Genomic DNA, 27,193 nt, shown 5'->3' with positions numbered 1-27,193 from the left:
TAAACACTAAGTTAAATTTTAGTCTCATTCTAAATGTTTTTTTAAAAATATGCTGGTTCTTCACTATTGGCAATGAAATTTATACAACTGAAACTTAACTTAATATTACTCTCTTTAAATCAAATTTAGCAATTAATAAACTTGTTTTATAATTAACCACAATACAAAAAGTTTTGTATGGTGATTTTTCTCTCTGTAGAGGGTAACAAATGTTGACTGATAAGCGACTCTAGACAACTTTCAAAGAGAGTATTTCACATAACCCATTGAAAATGTCATCTTTTCATAAAACCAAAAATATCGTCTGTACCTGAAAATTTATTCACCGTATCCTTACTTCTGTTTGTTTCTGCTCCTACACGCTTGAACTGCTGTACAATGGCATTGAGTTCGGAAGACCGCTGAGAGATTCTGTGTTCAGCTATTCGGAGACGTTCTTTTAAAGCAAGAAATTCTCGTTGATAAGCAATCAGTTTTTCTAGAAGCAAAACCAAAAGTTATCAGTATATTTCTTTTAAAAAAAAAAAACACTATGATCGAAACAGAATTGTAACATTAGCGATTTTTTTTTTAAGATGTTGGGGGTAGGAGTTTATTAATTAATTTATTTATTTTTGCTGTGTTGGGTCTTCATTTGTGTGAGGGCTTTTCTCTAGTTGTGGCAAGTGGGGGCCACTCTTCATCACGGTGTGCGGGCCTCTCACTATCGCGGCCTCTCTTGTTGTGGAGTACAGGCTCCAGACACGCAGGCTCAGTAGTTGTGGCTCATGGGCCTAGTTGCTCTGCGGCATGTGGGATCCTCCCAGACCAGGGCTCGAACCCGTGTTCCCTGCATTAGCAGGCAGATTCTCAACCACTGCGCCACCAGGGAAGCCCCAACATTAGCGATTTTAAAGTGGCATTTTTCAGAGACAGATATTCATTTATGAATTCATTGAGACAGAATTGAAAATAAAAAAGAGCCCCAACTAACAAAGTGGTGGCAAAGCCACCACTAACTTAGTGCTATTAATATCTGTAAGAATATGGGTGCTTTCTAATTAGCACTTCAGAAAGTTAAAGATAGGGAGAAAAAGACAAAGTTTTTGGAATTAACACTTCAAGCATAATACCAAGATCATTTCCCAAAAGGTACAAACAACTATAAAGACTCTATTTGTATGAAGATAGAGACAAAGCATTGAAACTAATGATAATATATCTAATAATATAATGAATATAACATATTTTATAGCGTAACCACTCATTCCCATAGGCTGTTTCCTCTGTACTTCCTATTCTGCAAAAATTTCCCTAGGCCAGACTTTGGTCAAATTCCTGATCCCTGGGCTTCCCTGGTGGCGCAGTGGTTGAGAGTCCGCCTGCCAATGCAGGGGACACGGGTTCGTGCCCCGGTCCGGGAAGATCCCACATGCCACGGAGCGGCTGGGCCCGTGAGCCATGGCCGCTGAGCCTGTGCATCCGGAGCCTGTGCTCCGCAACGGGAGAGGCCACGGCAGTGAGAGGCCTGCGTACCGCAAAAAAAAAAAAAAAAAAAAATTCCTGATCCCTAACAACTCAATCAGGTAGATGTTAAGATGACCCTAAAAGTCAGTTATTTGAATTTAAGAGAATCACAGGTCAGGAAAGCCTGGTCTGGGAAATAAAAGTGGATTTTATGAGGATAAACGTAGGCATTGAAGCAACAGTATGAGACAGCTCAGATACAAAGTACACAGTGAGAAAAGGCCCCAAGACAGAACTGGACACCAAAATCTACGAGAGGCAGAAAAGAAACCATGCATTTATCTTGATCAGCAGCACTGGAAGGGAGCTGAGGCTGGTAAATGGTCCGAGCAATTTCCACAACCTCATTAAACTAAGAAAAAGCAGAACAACCGTTTCAGCTTCTCTATCAAGCTAGATAATCTAAGGCTACTATTTTGACATCTAAACAAAACAAACCTTGGAAAGACTCTTTTTAATTTACATTGTAATCTCTGCTTTACTCAATCAAGGATGGAACTGTTCTGTAAAAAACAGAATTAAGAAATATAAATCTGCCTGTCTCATAAAGCTAGCCTTAAAAATAGTCAATTATATTATTCTTTGACCTTTACATAAAGGACCACAGAGTAAATACCTCTGAAGAATTCTGTGGCAGGGAAGAAAGTCTCCCCTGCTTAACTGTCATATTTCCCTGTATTGAGCAATGTATTAATAAGCAGCTCTAGTTTCCGTAATTTGCTGGCTTTAGGAGGAAAGGAAGGGAGGGGGGTTGTGATTAGGAAAGGGCATACAGGGGAGCCTCAGGGTGCCAGCAAGGTTCTATTTATTGACCTCGTTCCTGGTTAAATAAAATTCATTACTACACATCCACGGTTTAGGCACTTTTCCATATGTGTTCATTGACAATAGAAGAAATGTTAAAAAGGTACTATTCACAAACACAAAACTATAAACAATTATACTGTAACAATTATAACAAGAGGCACACAAGGCTTATGTGATAAAAACTGTAAGCCTTTTCCTGGAGCCTGTAATGCAAGAAAAAAATGAAGTCATTTATTAATCCCAATCTTGCCAAAAATATAGATAAATCCTACCCTAAACGAATAATAAATGCAACACTTTTTAAAACATCAACAAAATTTTTTTGGAACTTGAATTTTGACATGTGATTCTAAAATTCATGTAAAAAAACAGAATGTTTTTAAAAGGTCAAAAAAATCTAGAAATAATAATAGGTAACTTGCTCTGAAATCAGAACATACTATAAGGCTATAGAAATGAAAACCGTGTTAAATGCCAAGTCTAAATAGTAGGGACAAGGGCCGATCACACCAAGCAGGTTGTGTCCAAAATGAGCATGACTGAACTGTCCTGTGATTTCTTCCCCCTTTACCTCTTACCACTTACATGGTGCTAAGATAGTGAATTCTAGACCTCTGCCACTAAAAAAGAATTAGAACCCTTTGGAAAAATAACTTTAAGATGAAACTGAAGCATTCTTGTGTCAAGTAAGAAAATGTTATTTTATTTTATTTTAACATCTTTATTGGAGTATAATTGCTTTACAATGGTGTGTTAGTTTCTGCTGGACAACAAAGTGAATCAGCTATATGCATACATATATCCCCATATCCCCTCCCTCTTGCGTCTCCCTCCCACCTTCCATATCCCACCCCTCTAGGTGGTCACAAAGCACCGAGCTGACCTCCCTGTGCTATGCAGCTGCTTCCCACTAGCTATCTTACATTTGGTAGTGTATATATGTCAATGCTCTCTTACTTCAACCCAGCTTACCCTTCCCCCTCCCCATGTCCTCAAGTCCATTCTCTACGTCTCTGTCTTTATTTCTGTCCTGCCCTTAGGTTAATCAGAACCGTTTTTTTTTTCTTAGATTCCATATATATGTGTAGCATACAATATTTGTTTTTCTCTTTCTGACTTACTTCACTCTGTATGACAGACTCTAGGTCCATCCACCTCACTACAAATAACTGAATTTCGTTTCTTTTTACATCTAACATTCCATTGTATAGATGATCTTCTTTATCCACTCACCGGTCGATGAACACTTAGGTTGCTTCCATGTCCTGGCTATTGTAAATAGTGCTGCAATGAACATTGTGGTACATGACTTTTTTTGAATTATGGTTTTCTCAGGGTATATGCCCAGTAGTGGGATTACTGGATCATACAGTAGTTCTACTTTTAGTTCTTTAAGGAACATCCATACTGTTCTCCATAGAGGCTGTATCAATTTACATTCCCACCAGCAGTGCAGGAGGGTTCCTTTTCTCCACACCCTCTCCAGCATTTATTGTTTGTAGATTTTTTGATGATGGCCATTCTGACCGCTTTGAGGTGATATCTCATTATAGCTTTGATTTGCATTTCTCTAATGATTAGTGATGTAGAGCATCTTTTCATGTGTTTGTTGGCAATCTGTATATCTTCTTTGGAGAAATGTCTATTTCACTCTTCTGCCCACTTTTGGATTGGGTTGTTTGCTTTTTTGAGATTGAGCTGCATGAGCTGTTTCTATATTTCAGACATTAATCGTTTGTCAGTTGCTTCATTTGCAAATATTTCTCGCATGCTGAGGGTGGTCTTTTCATTTTGTTTATGGTTTCCTTTGCTGTGCAAAAGCTTTTAAGTTTCATTAGGTCCCATTTGTTTATTTTTGTTTTTATTTCCATTTCTCTAGGAGGTGGGTCAAAAAGGATCTTGCTATGATTTATGTCATAGAGTGTTCTGCCTACATTTTCCTCTAAGAGTTTGACAGTGTCTGGCCTTACATTTAGTCTTTAATCCATTTTGAGTTTATTTTTGTGTATGGTGTTAGGAAGTGTTCTAATTTCATTCTTTTACATGCAGCTGTCCAGCTTTCACAGCACCACTTACTGAAGAGGCTGCCTTTTCTCCACTGTAAACTCTTGCCTCTTTTATCAAACATAAGGTGACCATATGTGCGTGGGGTTCTCTCTGGGCTTTCTATCCTATTCCATTGATCTATATTTCTGTTTTTGTGCCAGTACCATACTGTCTTGATTACTGTAGCTTTGTAGTATAGTCTGAAGTCTGGGAACCTGATTCTTCCAGCTCCGTTTTTCTTTTTTAGATTGCTTTGGCTATTGGGATCATTTGTGTTTCCATACAAATTGTGACATTTTTTTGTTCTAGTTCTGTGAAAAATGCCATTGGTAGTTTGATGGGGATTGTATTGAATCTGTAGATTGCTTTGGGTAGTATAGTCATTTTCACAATGTTGATGCTTCCAATCCGAGAACATAGTATATCTCTCCATCTGTTTGTATCACCTTCAATTTTTTTTCATCATCAGTGTCTTATAGTTTTCTGCATACTGGACTTTAGTCTCCTTAGGTAGGTTTATTCCTAGGTATTCTATCCTTCTTGTTGCAATGGTAAATGGGAGTGTTTCCTGAATTTCTCTTTCTGATTTTTCATCATTTGTTTATAGGAATGGAAGAGATTTCTGTGCATTAATTTTGTATCCTGCTACTCTACCAAATTCACTGATTAGCTCTAGTAGTTTTCTGGTAGCATCTTTAGGCTTCTCTAAGTATAGTAACATGTTACTTGCAAACAGTGACAGTTTTACTTCTCTTCTGATTTGGATGCCTTTAATTTCTTTTTCTTCCCTGATTCCTGTGGCTAAAACTTCCAAAACTATGTTGAATAACAGTGGTGAGAGTGGGCAACCTTGTCTTGTTCCTGATCTTAGAGGAAATGCTTTCAGTTTTTCACCACTGAGAACCATGTTGGCTGTGGGTGTGTCATACATGGCTTTTATTATGTTGAAGTAGGTTCCCTCTATGCCTACTTTCTGGAGAGTTTTTATCATAAATGGGTGTTGAATTTTGTCAAAGCTTTTTCTGCATCTCTTGAGTTTATCACATAGTTTTTATCCTTCAATTTGTTAATATGGTGTATCAAATTGACTGATTTCATACACTGAAGAATCCTTGCATTCTTGAGATAAACCCCACTTGATCATGGTATATGATCCTTTTAATGTGCTGTTCAATTCTATTTGCTAGTATTTTGTTAAGGATTTTTGTATCTATGTGCATCAGTGATGTTAGCCTGTAGTTTTCTTTTTTTGTGACATCTCTGTATGGTTTTGGTATCAGGGTGATGATGGCCTCATAGAATGAGTTTGGGAGTGTTACTCCCTCTGCTATATTTTAGAAGAGTTTGAGAAGGATAGGTGTTAGCTCTCCTCTAAATGTTTGGTAGAATTCTCCTGTGAAGCCATCTGGTCCTGGGCTTTTGTTTGTTGGAAGATTTTTAATCCCAGTTTCAGTTTCAGTGCTTGTGACTGGTCTCTTTATATTTTCTATTTCTTCCTGGCTCAGTTTCAGAAGGCTGTGCTTTTCTAAGAATTTGTCCATTTCTTCCAGGTTTTCCATTTTATTGGCATAGAGTTGCTTAATCTCCCACGATCCTTTGTATTTCTGCAGTGTCAGCTGTTACTTCTCCTTTTTCATTTGTAATTCTGTTGATCTGAGTCTTCTCCCTTTTTCTTCTTGATGAGTCTGGCTAATGGTTTATCAAGTTTGTGTATCTTCTCAAAGAACCAGCTTTTAGTTGTACTGATCTTTACTACTGTTTTCTTCTTTTCTTTTTCATTTATTTCTGATCTGATCTTTATGACTTTATGATTTCTTTCCTTCTGCTAACTTTGGGTTCTTTTGCTGTTCTTCTTCTTCTTTCTCTAATTGCTTTAGGTGCAAAGTTAGGCTGTTTATTTTAGATTTTTCTTGTTTCTTGAGGTAGGATTGTTTTGCTATAAACTTCCCTCTTAGAACTGTTCTTGCTGTATCCCATAGGTTTGGGGTCATCGTGTTTTCATTGTCATTTGTTTCTAGGTATTTTTTGATTCCCTCTTTGATTTCTTCAGTGATCTCATGGTTATTTACTAGTGTATTGTTTAGCCTCCATGTGTTTGTATTTTTTAGGTTTTTTTTTTCCTGTAATTGATATCTAGTCTCATAGCATTGTGGTCGGAAAAGATACTTGATACGAGTTCAATTTTCTTAAATTTACCAAGGCTTGATTTGTGACCCAAGAAATGGTCTGTCCTGTAGAATGTTCCATGAGCATTTGAGAAAAAAGTTTATTCTGTTGTTTTTGGATGGAATGTCCTATAAATATCAATTAAGTCATCTTGTTTAATGTATCATTTAAAGCTTGTGTTTCCTTGTTTCCTTATTTGTTTTCATTTTGGATGATCTGTCCATTGGTGAAAGTGGGGTGTTAAACTCCCCTACTATGACTGTGTTACAGTCGATTTCTCCTTTTATGGCTGTTACCATTTGCCTTATGTACTGAGGTGCTCCTATGTTGCATGTATAAATATTTATAATTGTTATATCTTCTTCTTGGATTGATCCCTTAATCATTATGTAGTGTCCCTCTTTGTCTCTTGTAACAGTCTTTATTTTAAAGTCTAAGAAAATGTTATTTTTTTAAAAGGACATAGACTGCAATTTAAAAAAATTAAATTAAAAAAAAAAAAAAGGGAGAAGTTCAAGATGGAGGAAGAGTAAGACATGGACATCACCTTCCTCCCCACAAATACATCAGAAATACATCCACATGTGCAACAACTCCTACAGAACACCTACTGAACGCTGGCAGAAGACCTCAGACCTCCCTAAAGGCAAGGAACTCCCCACGTACCTGGGTAGGGCAAAGAAAAAAAAAAAAACACAGACAAAAGAATAGGGACAGGATCTGCACCACTGGGAGGGAGCTTGAAGGAGGAAAAGTTTCCCCACCCTAGGAAGCCCCTTCACTGGTGGAGACAGTGAGTGGCGGGGGGAAGCTTCGGAGCCACAGAAGAGAGCATAGCAACAGGGATGCAAATGGCAAAGCAGACAAATTCCCCCACAGAGGATCAGTGCCAACCAGCACTCACCAGACTGAGAGGCTTGTCTGCTCACCCACCTGGGCAGGTGGGGGCTGGGAGCTGAGGCTCAGGCTTCAGAGGTCAGATCCCCAGGGAGAGGACTGGGGTTGGCTGCATGAACACAGCCTTAAGTGGGCTAGTGTGCCACAGCTATCAGGGAGGGAGTCTGGGAAAAAGTCTGGAACTGCCTAAGAGGCAAGAGACCATTGTTTCAGGGTGTGCGAGGAGAGAGGATTCAGATCACCGCCTAAATGAGCTCCAGAGACGGGCATGAGCCATGGCTATCAGTGCAGACACCAGAAACAGGCATGAAATGCTAAGGCTGCTGCTGAAGACACCAAGAAGCATGTGTGCAAGCACAGGTCCCTATCCACACCTCCCCTCCTGGGAGCCTGTGCAGCCTGCCAATGTCGGGGTCCCGTGATCCAGGGACAACTTCCCAGAACACACAGCGTGCCTCAGGCTGGTGCAATGTCATGTTGTTCTCGGCTGCCACAGACTGGCCCCGCATTCCATACCCCTCCCTCTCCCCGGCCTGAGTGAGCCAGAGCCCCCTAATCAGCTGCTACTTTAACCCCGTCCTCTTTGGACGGGAACAGACGCCCTCAGGAGACCTACACGCAGAGGCGAGGCCAAATCCAAAGCTGAACCCCAGAAGCTGTGCGCACAAAGAAGAGAAAGGGAAATCCCTCCCAGCAGCCTCAGGAGCAGCGGATTAAATCTCCAAAATCAACTTGATGTACCCTGCATCTGTGGAATACCTGAATACACAACAAATCATCCAAAATTGAGGCAGTGGACTTTGGGAGCAACAATATATATTTTTTATTCCTTTTTCTCTTTTTATGAATGTGTATTTGTATGCTTCTTTGTGCGATTTTGTCTGTATAGCTTTGCTGTTACCATTTGTCCTAGGGTTCTGTCTGTCCAGTTTTGGGGGGAGTTTTTTTTTTTTTTTTTTTAGTATACTTTTAGTGCTTGTTATCATTGGTGGATTTCTTTTTTGGTTTGGTTGCTCTCTTCTTTCTTTTTATTTTTCCTTTTTTATTACTTTTCAATTCTTTTATTTTTAATAATTACTTTTTATTTTAATAAATTTTCTTTTTTTTTCTTTTTTTCTCCCTTTTCTTCTGAGCCGTGTGACTGACAGGGTCTTGGTGCTCCGGCCAGGTGTCAGGCCTGAGCCTCTGAGGTGGGAGAGCCGAGTTCAGGACATTGGTCAACCAGAGAGCTCCCAGCTACACGTAATATCAAACAGCGAAAGCTCTCCCAGAGATGTCCATCTCAATGCAAAGACCCAGCTCCACTCAACGACCAGCAAGCTACAGTGCTGCACACCCTATGACAAACAACTAGCAAGACAGGAACACAACCGCACACATTAGCAGAGAGGCTGCCTAAAATCATAATAAGATGACAGACACCCCAACACACACCACCAGACACAGGCCTGACCACCAGAAAGACAAGATCCAGCCCCATGGACCAGAACACAGGCACTAGTCCCGTACACCAGGAAGCCTACACAACCCACTGAACCAGCCTTAGACACTGGGGTCAGACAACAAAAACAAGCAGGAACTACAAACCTGCAGCCTGTGAAAAGGAGACCCCCCAACACAGTAAGTTAAGCAAAATGAGAAGACAGAGAAACACACAGCAGATGAAGGAGCAAGGTAAAAACCCATCAGACCAAACAAATGAAGAGGAAATAGGCAGTCTACCTGAAAAAGAATTCAGAATAATGATAGTAAAGATGATCCAAAACCTTGGAAATAGAAAGGAGAAAAAAGAAACGTTTAACAAGGACCTAGAAGAACTAAAGAGCAAACAAACAATGATGAACAACACAATAAATGAAATTAAAAATTCTCTAGAAGGAATCAATAGCAGAATAACTGAGGCAGAAAAACGGATAAGTGACCTGGAAGATAAAATAGTGGAAATAACTACTGCAGAGCAGAATAAAGAAAAAAGACTGAAAAGAATTGAGGACAGTCTCAGAGACCTCTGGGACAATATTAAACGCACCAACATTCGAATTATACGGGTCCCAGAAGAAGAGAAAAAGAAAGGGACGAGAAAATAGTTGAAGAGATTATAGTTAAAACCTTCCCTAATATGGGAAAGGAAATAGTTAATCAAGTCCAGGAAGTGCAGAGAGTCCCATACAGGATAAATCTAAGGAGAAACACGCCAAGACACATATTAATCAAACAATCAAAAATTAAATAAGGAAAAAATATTAAAAGCAGCAAGGGAAAAACAACAAATAATATACAAGGGAACCCCCATAAGGTTAACAGCTGATCTTTCAGCAGAAACTCTGCAAGCCAGAAGGGAGTGGCAGGACATATTTAAAGTGATGAAAGGGAAGAACCTATAACCAAGATTACTCTACCCAGCAAGGATCTCATTCAGCTTTGACGGAGAAATTAAAACCTTTACAGACAAGCAAAAGCTAAGAGAATTCACCACCACCAAACGAGCTCTACAACAAATGCTAAAGGAACTTCTCTAAGTGGGAAACACAAGAGAAGAAAAGGACCTACAAAAACAAACCCAAAACAAAGAAGAAAATGGTAGTAGGAACATACATATTGATAATTACCTTAAGTGTAAATGGATTAAATGCTCCAACCAAAAGACATAGACTGGCTGAATGGATACAAAAACAAGACCCATATATGTGCTGTATACAAGAGACCCACTTCAGACCTAGGGACACATACAGACGGAAAGTGAGGGGATGGAAAAAGATATTCCATGCAAATGGAAATCAAAAGAAAGCTGGAGTAGCAATTCTCATATCAGACAAAATAGATTTTAAAATAAAGACTATTACAAGAGACCAGGGCAGTAAATAATAATCAAGGAATCAATCCAAGAAAAATATATAACCATTTTAAATATTTATGTGCCCAACAAAGGAGCACCTCAAAACATAAGGCAAATGCTAACAGGCATAAAAGGGGAAATCTACAGTAACACAATCATAGTAGGGGACTTTAACACCCCACTTTCACCAAAGGACAGATCATCCGAAATGAAAATAAATAAGGAAACACAAGCTTTAAATGATATATTAAACAAGATGGACTTAATTGATATTTATAGGACATTCCATCCAATAACAAGAGAATACACTTTCTTCTCAAGTGCTCATGGAACATTCTCCAGGATAGATCATATCTTGGGTCACAAATCAAGCCTTGGTAAATGTAAGAAAATTGAAATCACATCAAGTATCTTTTCTGACCACAACGCTATGAGACTACATAACAATTACATGAAAAAATCTGAAAAAATACAAACACTTAGGCTAAACAATACACTACTAAATAACCAAGAGATCACTGAAGAAATCAAAGAAGAAATCAAAAAATACCTAGAAACAAATGACAATGAAAACATGATGACTGAAAACCTGTGGGATGTGACAAGAGCAGTTCTAAGAGGGAAGTTTATAGCAATACAATCCTACCTCAAGCAACAAGAAAAATCTCAGATAAACAACCTAACCTTATACCTAAAGAAATTAGAAAAGAAGAACAAAAAAACCCCAAAGTTAGCAGAAGGAAAGAAATCATAAAGATCAGATCAGAAATAAATTAAAAAGAAATGAAGGAAACAGTAGTAAAGATCAGTACAACTAAAAGCTGGTTCCTTGAGAAGATAAACAAAATTGATAAACCATTAGCCAGACTCATCAAGAAAAAAAGGGAGAAGACTCAAACCAACAGAATAAGAAATGAAAAAGGAGAAGTAACAGCTGACACTGCAGAAATACAAAGGATCATGTGAGATTACTACAAGAAACTCTATGCCAATAAAATAGACAACCTGGAAGAAATGGGACAAATTCTTAGAAAAGCACAACCTTCCGAGACTGAACCAGGAAGAAATAGAAAATATAAACAAACCAATCACAAACACTGAAATTGAGACTGTGATTAAAAATCTTCCAACAAACAAAAGCCCAGGACCAGATGGCTTCACAGGCAAATTCTACCAAACATTTAGAGAATAGCTAACACCTGTCATTCTCAAACTCTTCCAAAATATAGCAGAGGGAGGAACACTCCCAAACTCATTCTATGAGGCCATCACCACCCTGATACCAAAACATGACAAAGATGTCACAAAAAAGAAAACTACAGGCTGATATCACTGATGCACATAAGATGCAAAAAAACTCAACAAAATACTAGCAAACAGAATCCAACAGCACATAAAAAAGGATCATACACCATCATAAAGTGGGGAACACAAGGATTCTTCAATATATGCAAATCAACCAATGTGATACACCATATTAACAAACTGAAGGATAAAAACCATATCATCATCTCAATAGATGCAGAAAAAGCTTATGACAAAATTCAACACCCATTTATGATAAAAACCCTCCAGAAAGTAGGCATAGAGGCAACTTTCCTCAACATAATAAAGGCCATATATGACAAATCCACAGCCAACATCCTTCTCAATGGTGAAAAACTGAAGCCATTTCCACTAAGATCAGGAACAAGACAAGGTTGCACACTCTCACCACTATTATTCAACATAGTTTTGGAAGTTTTAGCCACAGCAATCAGAGAAGAAAAAGAAATAAAGGAATCCAAATCATAAAAGAAGAAGTAAAGCTGTCACTGTTTACAGATGACATGATATTATACATAGAGAATCCTAAAGACTCTACCAGAAAACTACTAGAGCTAATCAATGAATTTGGTAGAGTAGCAGGAAACAAAATTAATGCATAGAAATCTCTTGCATTTCTATACATTAATGATGAAAAATCTGAATGAGAAATTAAGGAAATGCTCCCATTTACCACTGCAACAAAAGGAATAAAATACCTAGGAATAAGCCTACCTAAGGAGACAAAAGACCTGTATGCAGAAAACTATAAGACACTGATGAAAGAAATTAAAGATGATACAGATGGAGAGATATACCATATTCTTGGATTGGAAGAATCAATATTGTGAAAATGACTATACTACCCAAAGCAATCTACAGATTCAATGCAATCCCTATCAAACTACCAATGGCATTTTTTACAGAACTAGAACAAAAAAATTCACGATTTGTAAGGAAACACAATAGACTCCCAATAGCCAAAGCAATCTTGAGAAAGAAAAACAGAGCTGGAAAAATCAGGCTCCCTGATCTCAGACTATACTACAGAGCTACAGTAATCAAGACAGTATGGTACTGGCACAAAACCAGAAATATAGATCAATGGAACAGGATAGAAAGGCCAGAGATAAACCCATGTACATATGGTCACCTTATTTTTGATAAAGGAGGCAAGAGTATACAATAGAGAAAAGACACCCTCTTCAATAAGTGTTGCTGGGAAAACTGGACAGCTACATGTAAAATAATGAAATCAGAACACTCCCTAACACCATACACAAAACTAAACTCAAAATGGATTAAAGACCAAATGTAAGGCCAGACACTATCAAACTCTTAGAGGAAAACGTAGGCAGAACACTTTGTGACATAAATCACAGCAAGATCCTTTTCGACCCACCTTCTAGAGAAATGGAAATAAAAACAAAAATAAACAAAGGGGACCTACTGAAACTTAAAAGCTTTTGCACAGCAAAGGAAACCATAAACAAGACAAAAAGACAACCATCAAAATGGGAGAAAATATTTGCAAATGAAGCAACTGACAAAGGATTAATCTCCAAAATATACAAGCAGCTCATGCAGCTCAATATCAAAAAAACAAACAACCCAATCCAAAAATGGGCAGAAGACCTAAATAGACATTTCTCCAAAGAAGATATACAGATTGCCAACAAACACATGAAAAGATGCTCAACATCACTAATCATTAGAGAAATGCAAATCTAAACTACAGTGAGATATCACCTCACACTGGTCAGAATAGCCATCATCAAAAAATCTACAAACAGTAAATGCTGGAGAGGGTGTGGAGAAAAGGGAACCCTCTTGCACTGTTGGTGGGAATGTAAATTGATACAGCCACTATGGAGAACAGTATGAAGGTTCCTTAAAGAACTAAAAATAGAATTACCATATAACCCAGCAATCCCACTACTGGGCCTATACCCTGTGAAAACCATAATTCAAAAAGAGTCATGTACCACAATGTTCACTGCAGCTCTATTTACAATAGCCAGGACATGGAAGCAACCTAAGTGTCCATCGACAGATGAATGGATAAAGAAGATGTGGCAAATATATACAATGGAATATTATTTAGCCATATAAGGAAATGAAACTGAGTTATTTGTAGTGAGGATCTAGAGTCTGTCCTAGAGTGAAGTTAGTCAGAAAGAGAAAAACAAATACCATATGCTAACAAATATATATGGAATCTAAAATAAAAAAGAAGTTCTGAAGAACCTAGGGGCAGGACAGGAATAAAGACGCAGACGTAGAGAATGCACTTGAGGACATGGGGAGGGGGAAGGGTAAGCTGGGACGAAGTGAGAGCGTGGCATGGACATATATCACTACCAAATGTAAAATAGCTAGTGGGAAGCAGCTGCATAGCACAGAGACATCAGCTCAGTGCTTTGTGACCACCTAGAGGGGTGGGATAGGGAGGGTGGAAGGGAGACACAAGAGGGAGGAGATATGGGGATATAGGTATATGTATAGCTGATTCACTTTGCTATAAAGCAGAAAGTAACAAAGCATTGTAAAGCAATTATACTCCAATAAAGATATTAAAAATAAATAAATAAAAATAAATTCCTTGAGGACAGAAGTCAAAAAAAAAAAAAAAAAAGATAGGATATGTCAGAAGGGCACAGGAAGCCACTCGGGGTGCTCCCCCTGGCTAAATTCACTGCAATTTAAGTACCAAAACAAATACTGATGGTAATGAATTATAACTTATTAAATAAAGTAAGAATCTGTGAGTCCATATTAATAAATAACAACAGATGAGAGAAAAGTGTTTCTTACAGTGGAATGCCAGCTTATAAATGATGAAAGAAGGATGAATGTTAGAAAATCACCCCTTTGCAACTGTCCAAGCAGTAACTGAGTCGGGCAAAAATCAAAAACGGATGCTAGAGAAAGACAAATGCTGTATGATATCACCTATATGTGGGTTCTAAAAAATACAGCAAATTAGTGAATATAACAAAAAGGAAGCAGACTCACACATATAGTGAACAGACTAGTGGTTACCAGTGGGGAAAGGGAAGAGGGGAGGGGCCAGACAGGGGACAGGGAGTGGGAGGTACAAACTACTGGGTATAAGATAAGTTCCAGGGCTTCCCTGGTGGCGCAGTGGTTGAGAGTCCACCTGCCGATGCAGGGGATGTGGGTTCGTGCCCTGGTCCAGGAAGATCCCACATGCCGCGCACCGGCTAGGCCCGTGAGCCATGGCCGCTGAGCCTGTGCATCCGGAGCCTGTGCTCCGCAACGGGAGAGGCCACAGCAGTGAGAGGCCCGTGTACCACAAAAAAAAAAAAAAAAAAAGATAGGTTCCAGAATGCATTGTACAACATGGCAAATATAGCCAATATTTTATAATAATTGTAAATGAGAAGTAACTTTTAAAAATTGTGTCAATTTTTTAAAAATTTTTAATTAAAAAAAATGCCAAAACCGGTAGGTGAAAGTTTAATGAGGAACAGGATATGTATATCATCTCAAAGTATCTTCCTACAAAGTAGCCATTCATTTACAAAAGGAAAAACGCTACCTTTATCTTGGAGAAACCTGGAAGATATCATCTTAATCACATGATCAAAGTTCACATCAGCAGTAATGGACCAGACATCACGTGCCCTCTGCCGTGATGCACAGAGGACACACCTCATTTACGTGGTATTTTTGCCAAAAATGCATCATCTGAACCTAATCTCAAGGAAACATCAGACACATCCAAAGTGAGCAACAATGCACAAAACAAAAAGCTTCTGCTATAAAAAATGTCAAGGTCATTGAAGACAGAGGCTTAGGAACTGCCCCAGACAAGAGACTGAATGGGGACAAGACAACTACATACAAACTACAATTCTGGATGGGATACTGGATCAGAAAGGAAAAAAATGCTCTAAAGAACGTTATTAGAACAAAGTAACAGAAGATAGACGACAGAGTATATAACATTGTGCCAGAGAGTATGCCAAAGAGTATGTAACACTGTACCAATGATACATTTCCTAAATTTGACACCTGAACTGTTGTAATGTAAGAGAATTCCCTGTTGTTAGGAAATAAAATTATTTAGGAGTAAAAAGGCACAATTTCTGTAATTTACTTTCAAATGGTCCTGAAAAGAAACTAATATCTATAGATATATAGAAAGATGATAGAGGCAAAATGTTCACAATACGTGAAATGCATAGAGAAGTTGTTTGTACCATCCTTATAACTCTTCATTTCTTCATTTGAAACTTTTTTAAAAATTGAAAGTTTTTAAGAAGTAAGCAGGAGGATGGGATGGCATACAGGTTCAGTCTTTTAGCAGCTCTTGAGTGGTGGGAGGGATACGGATCTGGGTGCAGCCTCTGCCCTACATGCATTTTCTTGGTACTTTTGGGAACCACCTTCCCAAAGGCCAGCCTCACCAAGTAAGGGGAGTAGCCAGTAGCAGTGAACAAATATTCCCACTCCAAATTCCAAACTGCCCCCCTGCTTTGAGGTGAACTGGCCATGCTTTTGAAAAGATCCCTGGGGCCTGTGGACCGCTGGATAACGTCACATGTATTTTCTTTCAGGTCCAGATGTGACTACTGCTCTTACTCCAGAGCCCACAGCTGTGAAAGGGCTCAGCATGGGGTCACTTCCCATCTTGCTTGCATCCATCCTTTGCTTCTAACGCCACCCGTCCGTATTAAAAGTGTTCTCTCCTGGGAGTTTGGGGTTAGCAGATGCAAACTATTATATATAGAATGGATAAACAACAAGGTCCTACTGTATAGCACACGAACTCTATTCAGTATCCTGTAAGAAACCATAATGGAAAAGAATGTGAAAAAAGAATATTTATATGTGTAATATATATGTGTAAAACTGAATCACTTTGCTGGACACCTGAAACTAACACATTGTAAACCAACTATACCTCAATAAAATAAATTTTAAAACATAATAAAAAAATAAAAGTGTTCTCTCCGTGACATCAGAGCAAGTCCACACTCTACCTAGAAAGCCAAGACTATGCAGTAAAGCTCTCGGCTAGTCCTGCTAGGAATTCCACGGGACACTGTTGGCTCTTCTAAGCAGAGAGCAGTTACACGTGGTCTTTCTACAACCTTCCCTCGCAGCGTATCCTCCACAGTCCACGCAAACATAGCGTTACTAGTGACCTCTAGAATCTTCTCCATTCATATTTCCCATAGTACTACCTTGCTCTCTTGGGGAGAGTGGCTTACCAGCTCTCAGGAAAAGTTCAAACTTTAACATAATAGACAAAAAACTCCTTCAAATTAGTGATATGTATTTGACAATTTCCTGTTTTCAACATTAGTATCAAAATTCTTATTTTTGCATTTCTCTGAATCATTTCAATCAGTTTCTGTGCAGGAACCTGGCAGGAACCCATGAGGAAACTTTCACACTATCATCTTACTGGAAGTCCCTGGTTTTGTTTACCATTTTGTTTTTACTGAAGATTGAATCTAACTTTTTTTAATTGTAGAAAAGCACATACCCAGATTAGACAAATCTAAGTACAAATCACATTCTGTGAACCTAAGAATCTGAAACATAGAAAATTTCTAAAGAAACCACTTTAATTCCTTCAAATCAAGTAATCAAGTCAATTTTCCAGTGAAAAGGGTACCTTTAGGCTTTCAAAGAATTACTGGTTGAACCATATGAAACTGCTGATATTTGACTTGTGACAAAAAATAGCAATTTCATATAGTTCAGCAAATTAAATAAGTCTTAGATTCAACAATTTAATTTAAAAATCTATAAATAGTAGAGATGAAAAATTAACACAAAGATGCACAAATAACTAACCTGATACATAAAAACAGAACAGAAAATTTCATTTTTCAAATAGTACCCTGTTATTAGCAAAACTCAGAGGATACTACTTAATTCTATGAGCTAACATTTAAAAACTGGCTTTTTATGTTGAAATTAAAATTACCAAAAATTAAACCCACTTTTAAATAATTTAATTTTAGTATTTATTAAATAATAAAATTCTGGCCCTGGAAAGAATGTTGACAAGTCATCTGGTCCATCCCTCTGTTCTTTAGTACTACCCTGAACTATTTCATACAGATAAAATTTTTAAAAAGTATGCAAAACTCCCTGAGTAACAGATTCCAAAACTTACCAAATTGTATACTTTAGGAAGTCACTGACTTTGAAAACGTTTTATTTCACATTCACCATTCTTATACAACCATTTTTAAATAAAAAGGAGAAGGCTTAACATGAAATTATGGACAATTTAATACTTACAAATCTCTTACAGAAAAAATTAAAGAAATAGATTCAGAAGGTAGTTTAGGAGAGCTAAAGCCTAGAAAAACCAAAAGACAGGAGTCCAAATGAAATAGGTTAAAAGACCAGAATTTGAACAGACAATTCTAATGAGCTAAAAATGGTTAGCTAAAAATTACAAACAAGACTGGGTCTCTTGTTGTTTTTTTAACTTTATTGTACATAAGAACCACCAGGAAGAGCTTGTTAAAACACAAAATTCTGGACCCTACCTCCAAAGATGCTGATTCCTCAGGTCTGACATGGGGCCTGAGGATTTCTAACAAGCTCCAAGGTGATGCTGGGCCACTGAGTGAGTAGCTCTAAGGGAGACTATACTGTCCTCGATGTAGGTCCAGTCTCTAGCAGCCTGGAAATCTATGCTGTTCTGCTCTCCTACCTCTTTCTCTCCTTTGGACTAGATGTTAAGAGCTCCAGGGACAGGAGGGGTTCATCAAAAATTTCAGGTCCATAATCCTCAAGATAACACTTGGGGCAGAGAGGTTTTCAAAATATCCAGTGGACACCTATTTCCAAGGTGTCTTTTAAGAGTTATAGGAATTAACAAGATCAATCCCTATTTTTGGAGTATTTCAGTCAGGACCCACAGATTATGAAAAGACCTGTACCCTTCTAAACTCAAAAGGGAAAATAGGGCTCATAGATATACAGAATCATATATTTTATTTACATTAAAATAAAGAATATAATTCTATTTGTTTCTTTACATAATGTTTTCACTATGCTTACAAAACAGGACCCTAAGTAGTAAATATCAGATACGTTATGGTTGAAAAGTTTTCTGGAACACAATCACTATTTCTGAGTTGTCCCATAAGTAATATAATCATTAATGCTGTCATTCCAAACAAACTTCCAGGTAGAGGTTTAATAAGTTAAAATCCATCCATTGACCTTATAAAGCACAAAACCTTAAGATATAAAATGATGCTGCATATACCTATAACACACACTTTCTTAGAAATATTTTCTCCATCTAAATAGTTGCAATCATTTTCCTTGATTTCCCTTGAAGACAGGGTAATCTATTTTTAGTAATTTTATCATTAAGTCCCAAATTCTATTATTGTGAAATGAGAAGAAAAAACAATAATATGCATAACCTAGGATAATGTTCATTAAAGTAAACTTAGCCATAACAACAGTTTTTTACTTCTAAAAAATATAAATTATGATTTTATGCAATCTGAGTTTTTTGAAATTCAACAAGCCATAAGGAGCTTGGAGTAAAAATCACCGAATGGTTATAAACGAATTTTCCTTAAGTACTTAAACTTATTGGCAGACATTTTCTATAAAGGTGTTGCTTTGTTCTCAAAAGAAAAAAAAAACTATTTGTATTCTAAAAGATATAATGGTATTTATGTTTCTATGAAGAATCCCTCAAAACAGAGCATTTTATTCTTCATTAGAATCATCTTTACTTAAAAAGAAGGACATTGGGGCTTCCCTGGTGGCGCAGTGGTTGAGAGTCCGCCTGCCGATGCAGGGGGACGTGGGTTCATGCCCCGGTCCAGGAAGATCCCACATGCCACGGAGCGGCTGGGCACGTGAGCCATGGCCACTGAGCCTGCACGTCCGGAGCCTGTGCTCCGCAACGGGAGAGGCCACAGCAGTGAGAGGTCCGCATACTGCAAAAAAAAACCCAAAAAAATGGATACCGGTTATTAATCAATTCTACACTGCGGACTAGCTCTACCAATGAAGGTGGTGTCCTCTTACTGTATCTCCCTAGCTGGACATGGTTACTCCTTTTATGACTAATTTCACGATTTCTTCTTCCCTCTCCTCACTTTCCTCTTTTCCTTATTTTCCACCTTTCTCCCGTCATATACTTCTGCAAAACCCTTTTCAAATTCTTCTTCTGTGTTTCTTTCTGGACTTTTCATTTTCAACCACATGCTTCACATCTCTTACTTCTTTCCTTCTTTCATATTCAGTCTCCCCCATCCACCTCACAATATCCCCATCTTCTCTGTTGTCTATGTTTCAAATTACCGAGGACTTTTTTTTTTCTTTTTTTTTTAAATTTATGGCTGTGTTGGGTCTTCATTGCTACATGCAGGCTTTCTTTATCTGCATCAAGCGGGGACTACTCTTCATGGCGGTCCACGGGCCTCTCACTGCAGTGGCTTCTCTTGTTGTGGAGCACGGGCTCTAGGCACGCAGGCTTCAACAGTTGTGGCACGTGGGCTCTAGAGTGCAGGTTCAGTAGTTGTGGCACACAGGCTTAGTTGCTCCGCAGCATGTGGCATCTTCCCGGACCAGGGCTTGAACCTGTGTCCCCTGCATTGGCAGGCAGATTCTTAACAACTGCACCACCAAGGAAGCCCCTACCAAGGACTTTATTCTCCAACTGATGTAAACAGTCTACCTGCCTAGAGACCCTAACTTTGTAGTTTTTTGTAACCTTCAATGAAAACAATTGAAAATTTAGGATTTTTGCTTCTTGTACCCATAATGGCAAAGAAAGGAAACTGCTAGAGGAAAATATTTCATAATTATTAAGATGAATCAGGAAATGAATGTGGAGAGACAGTATCAGTCTGAACTCTAATAACGTTGGTAAAATTGATCATAAAAGTGAAATCTCAGACTATGAGTCTTCAGATGACAATATCCTAAATGAGTTTTCTCAGGTTCAAGATCAGGACTTCCAATTACAGAACAAAACAGAGTAGACACATTTCTCCCTATTCTTCATGCTAAGTACAATGAAAACCCTGGACATTACATATTAAACAAACATACAGAAAACTCTGAACAGTAAAGAGAAGAAGGCAGACAGAGAGATCCCTGACCCAAGAAATGACACGACAGTGAGTTCCCTGAGTTTTCTTTTTGCTTCATGTATTCCAGACTGGGTACTAGAGAAGTCAGCATTCTAAAAACACCAACAGGAACACATAAAAATGCCCCCAAGAAAAGCCCTCTCTGTCTAGCCAAAGCACTAAGGATGGGTGACCTAGCAAGACAGAAAAATTTTATACAATAATTGCTCTATTCTAGCCAAAGACCATGAAAAAAACCATGGTCCCACTTCCACCCCATTGGCAAAAGCCAAGCAAGGAGTCTAGACTTCCACTCCTGCCTAACTGTAACAAGGACACACACACACACACACACACACTGGGGTGGTATCAGAGAAGAGTGAGGGTCAGGACTTTTACTACTGCAGCAGTAATGAGCAGTAAGGTGAGGTGTCAGTGGAGGCCACATGGAAAGCAGTAACAGGGCACCTCCCCCACTGCCAGCCAGAGTGGTATCAGAAGAGGCCAAGTGAGGAGCCTGGACTTCTATCCTCACCTGGTGGTAACGAGGTAACATTCTCCTTTCCCCTCCCAGTATGGTATCAGAAAGGGTCAGTTAAGACAGACAAACTAAATAAGATCCAGATTCTCATAATACTCAAAAAATGTCCTGGATACAAGTGAAGTCACTTATTATACTAAGAACCAGGAAAATCTCAAGTAGAATGAGAAAAGGCAGTCAATATATGCCAACATCAAGATGACACAGATGTTGGAATTATCTGATAAGGATCTTAAAGTGGCCATCATAAAAGTGCTTCAACGGGCAAACTAAACAAATGGAAAAATAGAAACCCTAAGCAGTTAAATAGAAGATATAAATTATAAAAACAAATGCAAATTTTAGAACAGAAAATACAATAGTTGAAACAAAAAACTTAATGGAGAGGACCTAAGAAAATATCAGTGAATCTTGAGAAAAATAATCAAAATAACCCAATCTGAACAACAAAGAGAAAACAGACTGGAAAAAAAAATTAACAGAGCCCCATAAACCTTTGGAACTAAATCAAAAGATCTAAAATCTTACATTCCTGTCATCAGAGCCCCAGAAGAAAAGAGAGAGGGCGGGGTGAAAAAAGTATTAGAAGAAATGATGGCAGAAGAAATGATGGCGAATCTCGATTCCCAAATTTGGCAAAAGACATAAACCTCCATAAAGATTCAAGAAGCTGAGAAAATCCCACACAGGATAAACCCGAAGAAACCCATGCCAAAAAAACACCACAAGTAAATGTCAAAAAACTAGAGACAAAGAAAAAGTCTTGAAAGCAGCCAGAGAGAAACGACACATTACCCATTAGGAAAAAAAATAATTTGGATAACTGCAGATTTCTCATCAAAAACCATGACAGTCAGAAGGAAGTGGCACTACATTTTTCAAGCACATATCTTCCTGGACTTTTAATGGAATTACGTTCCAATAAATCCATTGTACGTTGAAAATACCATAAGTAGAAAATGTATTTAGTACACCTCACCTACTGAACATCTTAGCTTAGTCTAGCCTACCTTAAGGATGCTCAGAACACTTACATTAGCCTACAGTTGGGCAAGGTCATCTAACACAAAGCCTATTTTATAATAAAGTATTGAATATTTCATGTAATTCGTTGAATACTGTACTGAAAGTGAAAAACAGAATGTTTGTATGGGTACAGCATGGTAGTAGGTGTACTGATGGTTTACGCTCGTGATGGCGTGGCTGACTGGGAGCTGCAGCTCACTGCTCTGGCACTGCCCAGCATCACAAGAAAGTATTATACCATATAGTCCTAGCCCGGGAAAAGTTCAAAATTCAAAGCACGCTTTCTACTGAATGTGTATAGCTTTTACACCATCGTAACGTCACTAGGTAGAACCATCATTAGGCAAAACCATCATAAGTTGGGGACTATACTGAAAAAAATATACATCAACCCCAAATTCCATATCTGGCAAAATTATCCTTAAGGAATGAAGGGGAAATCAAGATATTCTCAGACACTCGTGGAATTTGTCATCAGCAAACCTACCCTAACATGATGGCTAGAGGAAGTTCTTGAAACAGAAAGGAAATGATAAAAGAAGGAAGCTTGGAACATCAAGAAGGAAGAAGGAACTAAAAGAGCAAAAATATGGGTAAACACAATAGACATTCCTTCTCCTTTTTGAGTTTTCTTAATTATGTTTGATGATTGAAGCAAAACATATAATACATCTGATTTGGTTCTCAATGTGGAAGAAACAGTTAGAACAATTATAAACTGGTGAGGGAAAAAGAGCTTTTAAAGGGGATAAGGTTTCTATATTTCACTCAAACTGATAAAATGCCAATGGCAGTAGACTATGATTAGTTATGTGTGTGTATTATAATACCTAGAGCAACCACTAAAATATCTATACAAAAGGATACCTCAAAAACACTATAAATAAATAATAATGGATTTTTTTAAATGTTCAAGTAACCCATAAGAAGTCAGGAAAAAGATGACAAAAACAAAAAATAGAGGTAACAAACAGTGAACAAAAATAAAATGACAGACTTTATTAAACCTAACATCACTAATCACATTAAATGTAAATAGTCTAAATGTACCAATTAAAAGAGATTGGTAAAGTGGATTAAAATACATGATCCCATTATATGCTGTCCACAAGACTGACATCCATAGCATGGAATCTTATTCAGCAATAAAAAGGAACAAACTATTGAAACAGCCAACAACTTGCATGGACCTCAATTATGCTGAGTGAAAAATGTCAATTTCAACTGGTCACATACTGTATGATTCCATTTATATAACAGTTCCAAAATGACAAAGTTATAGTGATAGGTAACAGATTAGTGGTTGCCAAGAGACAGGGATGGTGGGGGATGGAAGAGCAGGTGTGACAATAAAGGGGTGGCACAAAGGGAGAGCTTTGTGGTGATAAAATTGTTGTTCATCTTGTTAGGGGTGGTGGTTACAAGAATCTGCACTGTGATAATACAGCATAGAATTATACACACCCATGGTGTCAATGTCAACTTCCTGATTTAGACATCGTACATTATATATACATAACTTATCACAAGAAGTAACCATTGGGGGAACAGGATAGAAAGTCCAGAGATAAACCCATGCACATATGGTCACCTTATCTTTGATAAAGGAGGCAAGAATATACAGTGGAGAAAAGACAGCCTCTTCAATAAATGGTGCTGGGAAAACTGGACAGCTACCTGTAAAAGAATGAAATTAGAACACTCCCTAACACCATACACAAAAATAAACTCAGAATGGATTAAAGACCTAAATGTAAGGCCAGAAACTATAAAACTCTTAGAGGAAAACATAGGCAGAACACTCTATGACATAAATCACAGCAAGATCCTTTTGGACCCACCTCCTAGAGAAATGGAAATAAAGACAAAAATAAACAAATGGGACCTAATGAAACTTCAAAGCTTTTGCACAGCAAAGGAAACCATAAACAAGACCAAAAGACAACCCTCAGAATGGGAGAAAATATTTGCAAATGAAGCATCTGACAAAGGATTAATCTCCAAAATTTACAAGCAGCTCATGCAGCTCAATATCAAAAAAACAAACAACCCAATCCAAAAAGAAGACTTAAATAGATATTTCTCCAAAGAAGATATACAGATTGCCAACAAACACATGAAAGAATGCTCAACATCATTAATCATTAGAGAAATGCAAATCAAAACTACAATGAGATACCATCTCACACCGGTCAGAATGGCCATCATCAAAAAATCTACAAACATGGGCTTCCCTGGTGGCACAGTAGTTGAGAGTCCGTGTGCCGATGCAGGGGACACAGGTTCGTGCCCTGGTCCAGGAAGATCCCACATGCCGTGGAGCGGCTGGGCCCATGAGCCATGGCCACTGAGCCTGCGCGTCCAGAACCTGTGCTCCGCAACGGGAGAGGCCACAACAGTGAGAGGCCTGCGTACCGCAAAAAGAAATAAATAAATAAAAATCTACAAACAATAAATGCTGGAGAGGGTGTGGAGAAAAGGGAACCGTCTTGCACTGTTGGTGGGAATGTAATACAGCCACTATGGAGAACAGTATGAAGGTTCCTTAAAAAACCAGAAATAGAACTACCATACGACCCAACAATCCCACTACTGGGCACATACCCTGAGAAAACCATAATTCAAAAAGAGTCATGTACCACAATGTTCACTGCAGCTCTATTTACAATAGCCAGGACATGGAAGCAACCTAAGCGTCCATCAACAGATGAATGGATAAAGAAGATGTGGCACATATATACAATGGAATATTATTCAGCCATAAAAAGAAACGAAATTGAGTTATTTGTAATGAGGTGGATGGACCTAGAGTCTGTCATACAGAGTGAAGTAAGTCAGAACAAGAAAAACAAATACCGTAGGCTAACACATATATATGGAATCTAAAAAAAAAAAAAAAAGTCATGAAGAACCTACGGGCAAGACAGGCATAAAGACACAGACCTAGTAGAGAATGGACTTGAGGATATGGGGAGGAGGAAGGGTAAGCTGGGACAAAGTGAGAGAGTGGCATGGACATATATACACTAGCAAATGTAAAACAGATAGCTAGTGGGAAGCAGCTACATAGTACAGGTAGACCAGCTCCGTGTTTTGTGACCACCTAGAGGGGTAGGATAGGGAGGGTGGGAGGGAGGGAGACGCAAGAGGGAAGAGATATGGGGCTATATGTATAATGTATAACTGATTCACTCTGTTATAAAGCAGAAACTAACACACCATTGTAAAGCAGTTATACTCCAATAAAGATGTTAAAAAACAAAACAAACAAACAAACAAAAGTAACCATTGGGGGAAAATGGGTGAAAGTTACACTGTATCTCTCTGTATTACCTTTGCAGCTTCCCATAATTCCATAATTCTTTTAAATAGTTTTTAAGAAGCCAAACAAAAAAGAACTGATGATTTTTTTAAACAAGCAAAACAAGAATCAATGAATGAATAATCATTTCTAAAGACAAAAAGGAAACAGCATTTTCATCAAGTTAGTCATTTAACTGGAAGGACCTCATCACAATGAGCCATAAGAAAACAGAACATCCTGTTTTGCTAAAAGGATGGGTAACAATATCCTTTTGCCTATGATGTATTTGTGCAACAGGATATACTGGATAGGTTCATAAGTAGACAAATCATAAAGGCTTGTGTGCATACAAAAGTGACTAGAAAGAGAGGATTCAGAAATGAAAAAACTTCATTGGATTGATCATTCTAAATTTAATAATGAAAATGTTTTGCAAACAAGGAACAAAGAAGATGGCCATCCTCTCTTCAACAAAATTATGAACTACAAACGTTTTCAAAAGTTTTGTGTTTTGATGATAGAGGTGCAGAAGAACTAGAAGTAATGATGAACTAGAACCCATTAGACATGTATTTGAAATCTGGAATTAGAATTTACAAGAAGGATGTATCCCAGGTTCACGCATGACCGTTAGTGAACAGTTAGTTGTATTCGAAGGGTGTTGCCCATGTCAGTTTATATACCTACCAAACCAGAAATACGAGGATAAAACTCTGGCTTTGCTCTGTTTAATTTCTTGTTCAAATTTACAATAGAGTTGTATTTCACTGTCCCTTTATTCTTATTTCTGTATTATTTCTAAAATCACTTACAATAAAAATAAATAAAAGGCATCCACTGGACCCAGACAGTAAACACTGATGTCTATTTTTCCTGGTATAACGAGGGTTTTTAGATGGAGTTTAGGGAAACGACCACTTCCTTCCATCCACAATTCACCTCTTCCCACACTATCTAGAGAAAACCTCAATGGGTAGGGGTTCTAGTCTTCAGAATCATGCTGCATTAGAAAGGACCAGTGAGTTCACCCAACATCTCATGATTCAGTCCATTCTAATAGTTCCTACAAGGTCATCTACACGGTGAAGCCAATGCGACATCTCCTTTACCTGGTGAGGTAGGGGGGACGAAGAGGATGGCCCCCCTCATAGAGACAGCAGAGACTGCAGTTACTACGAAAAATACGCACATCCTTGGGCCCTACCCACTCACCCTTCTGAATGCTGAAGCTGTTCATACACCCTGAAAATTTCATCACAAGGTAATTGCTTACCTTGGTGCTCATCTATCCTCTCTTGTTCACACAGATGCCACTGTAAGCCCTCATTTTAATCCCGCGCCTGGATCAGAACATAACTGTTCTCCATGCCATCTTGCATCCCCTCTATTTCCTGGACCGTCACATAGCTTACTTCCTAAACTGGAAACCCTTAAATGGCTCCCTGCTTCTCTCTCCAGTGTTATCTCTGAATATTGCCCAGGATCATGTCTTGCTTCAACATTCCCATACTGCTTGGAGTTCTCCAAACACACTAAGAAGTTTTATCCCTCATAGCTCAGGCAGTCTGCTTATCAGAGCCATCCTTCTCTTTCTTCATTTGATAAAATTCCATTCATCCTTCAAAATACTCTTTGGTTGTCTTCCCTTTGAAGCTCTCGCT

The 27,193-nt window shown here is 38.2% G+C and overlaps 1 protein-coding gene across 3 annotated transcripts in view; it reads right to left on the bottom strand.

The window, feature by feature from the left end:
• The window catches only part of MGAT4A (alpha-1,3-mannosyl-glycoprotein 4-beta-N-acetylglucosaminyltransferase A), a 116,850-nt gene that overhangs the window by 69,493 nt on the left and 20,164 nt on the right, over window positions 1–27,193 (bottom strand). For 2 of the 3 annotated variants that reach the window (XM_060116693.1, XM_060116692.1), the window contains exon 3: window positions 311–478. In XM_060116693.1, the coding sequence (XP_059972676.1) occupies window positions 311–478 (168 nt within the window). The remainder of the gene's footprint in view (window positions 1–310; window positions 479–27,193) is intronic. The other variant, XM_060116694.1, reaches the window with a different exon arrangement.

The sequence above is a fragment of the Mesoplodon densirostris genome, chromosome 14 (assembly GCF_025265405.1).
Source record: "Mesoplodon densirostris isolate mMesDen1 chromosome 14, mMesDen1 primary haplotype, whole genome shotgun sequence".
Taxonomy (NCBI): Eukaryota; Metazoa; Chordata; class Mammalia; order Artiodactyla; family Ziphiidae; genus Mesoplodon; species Mesoplodon densirostris.
This window is presented reverse-complemented; position numbering and strand designations above follow the sequence as displayed.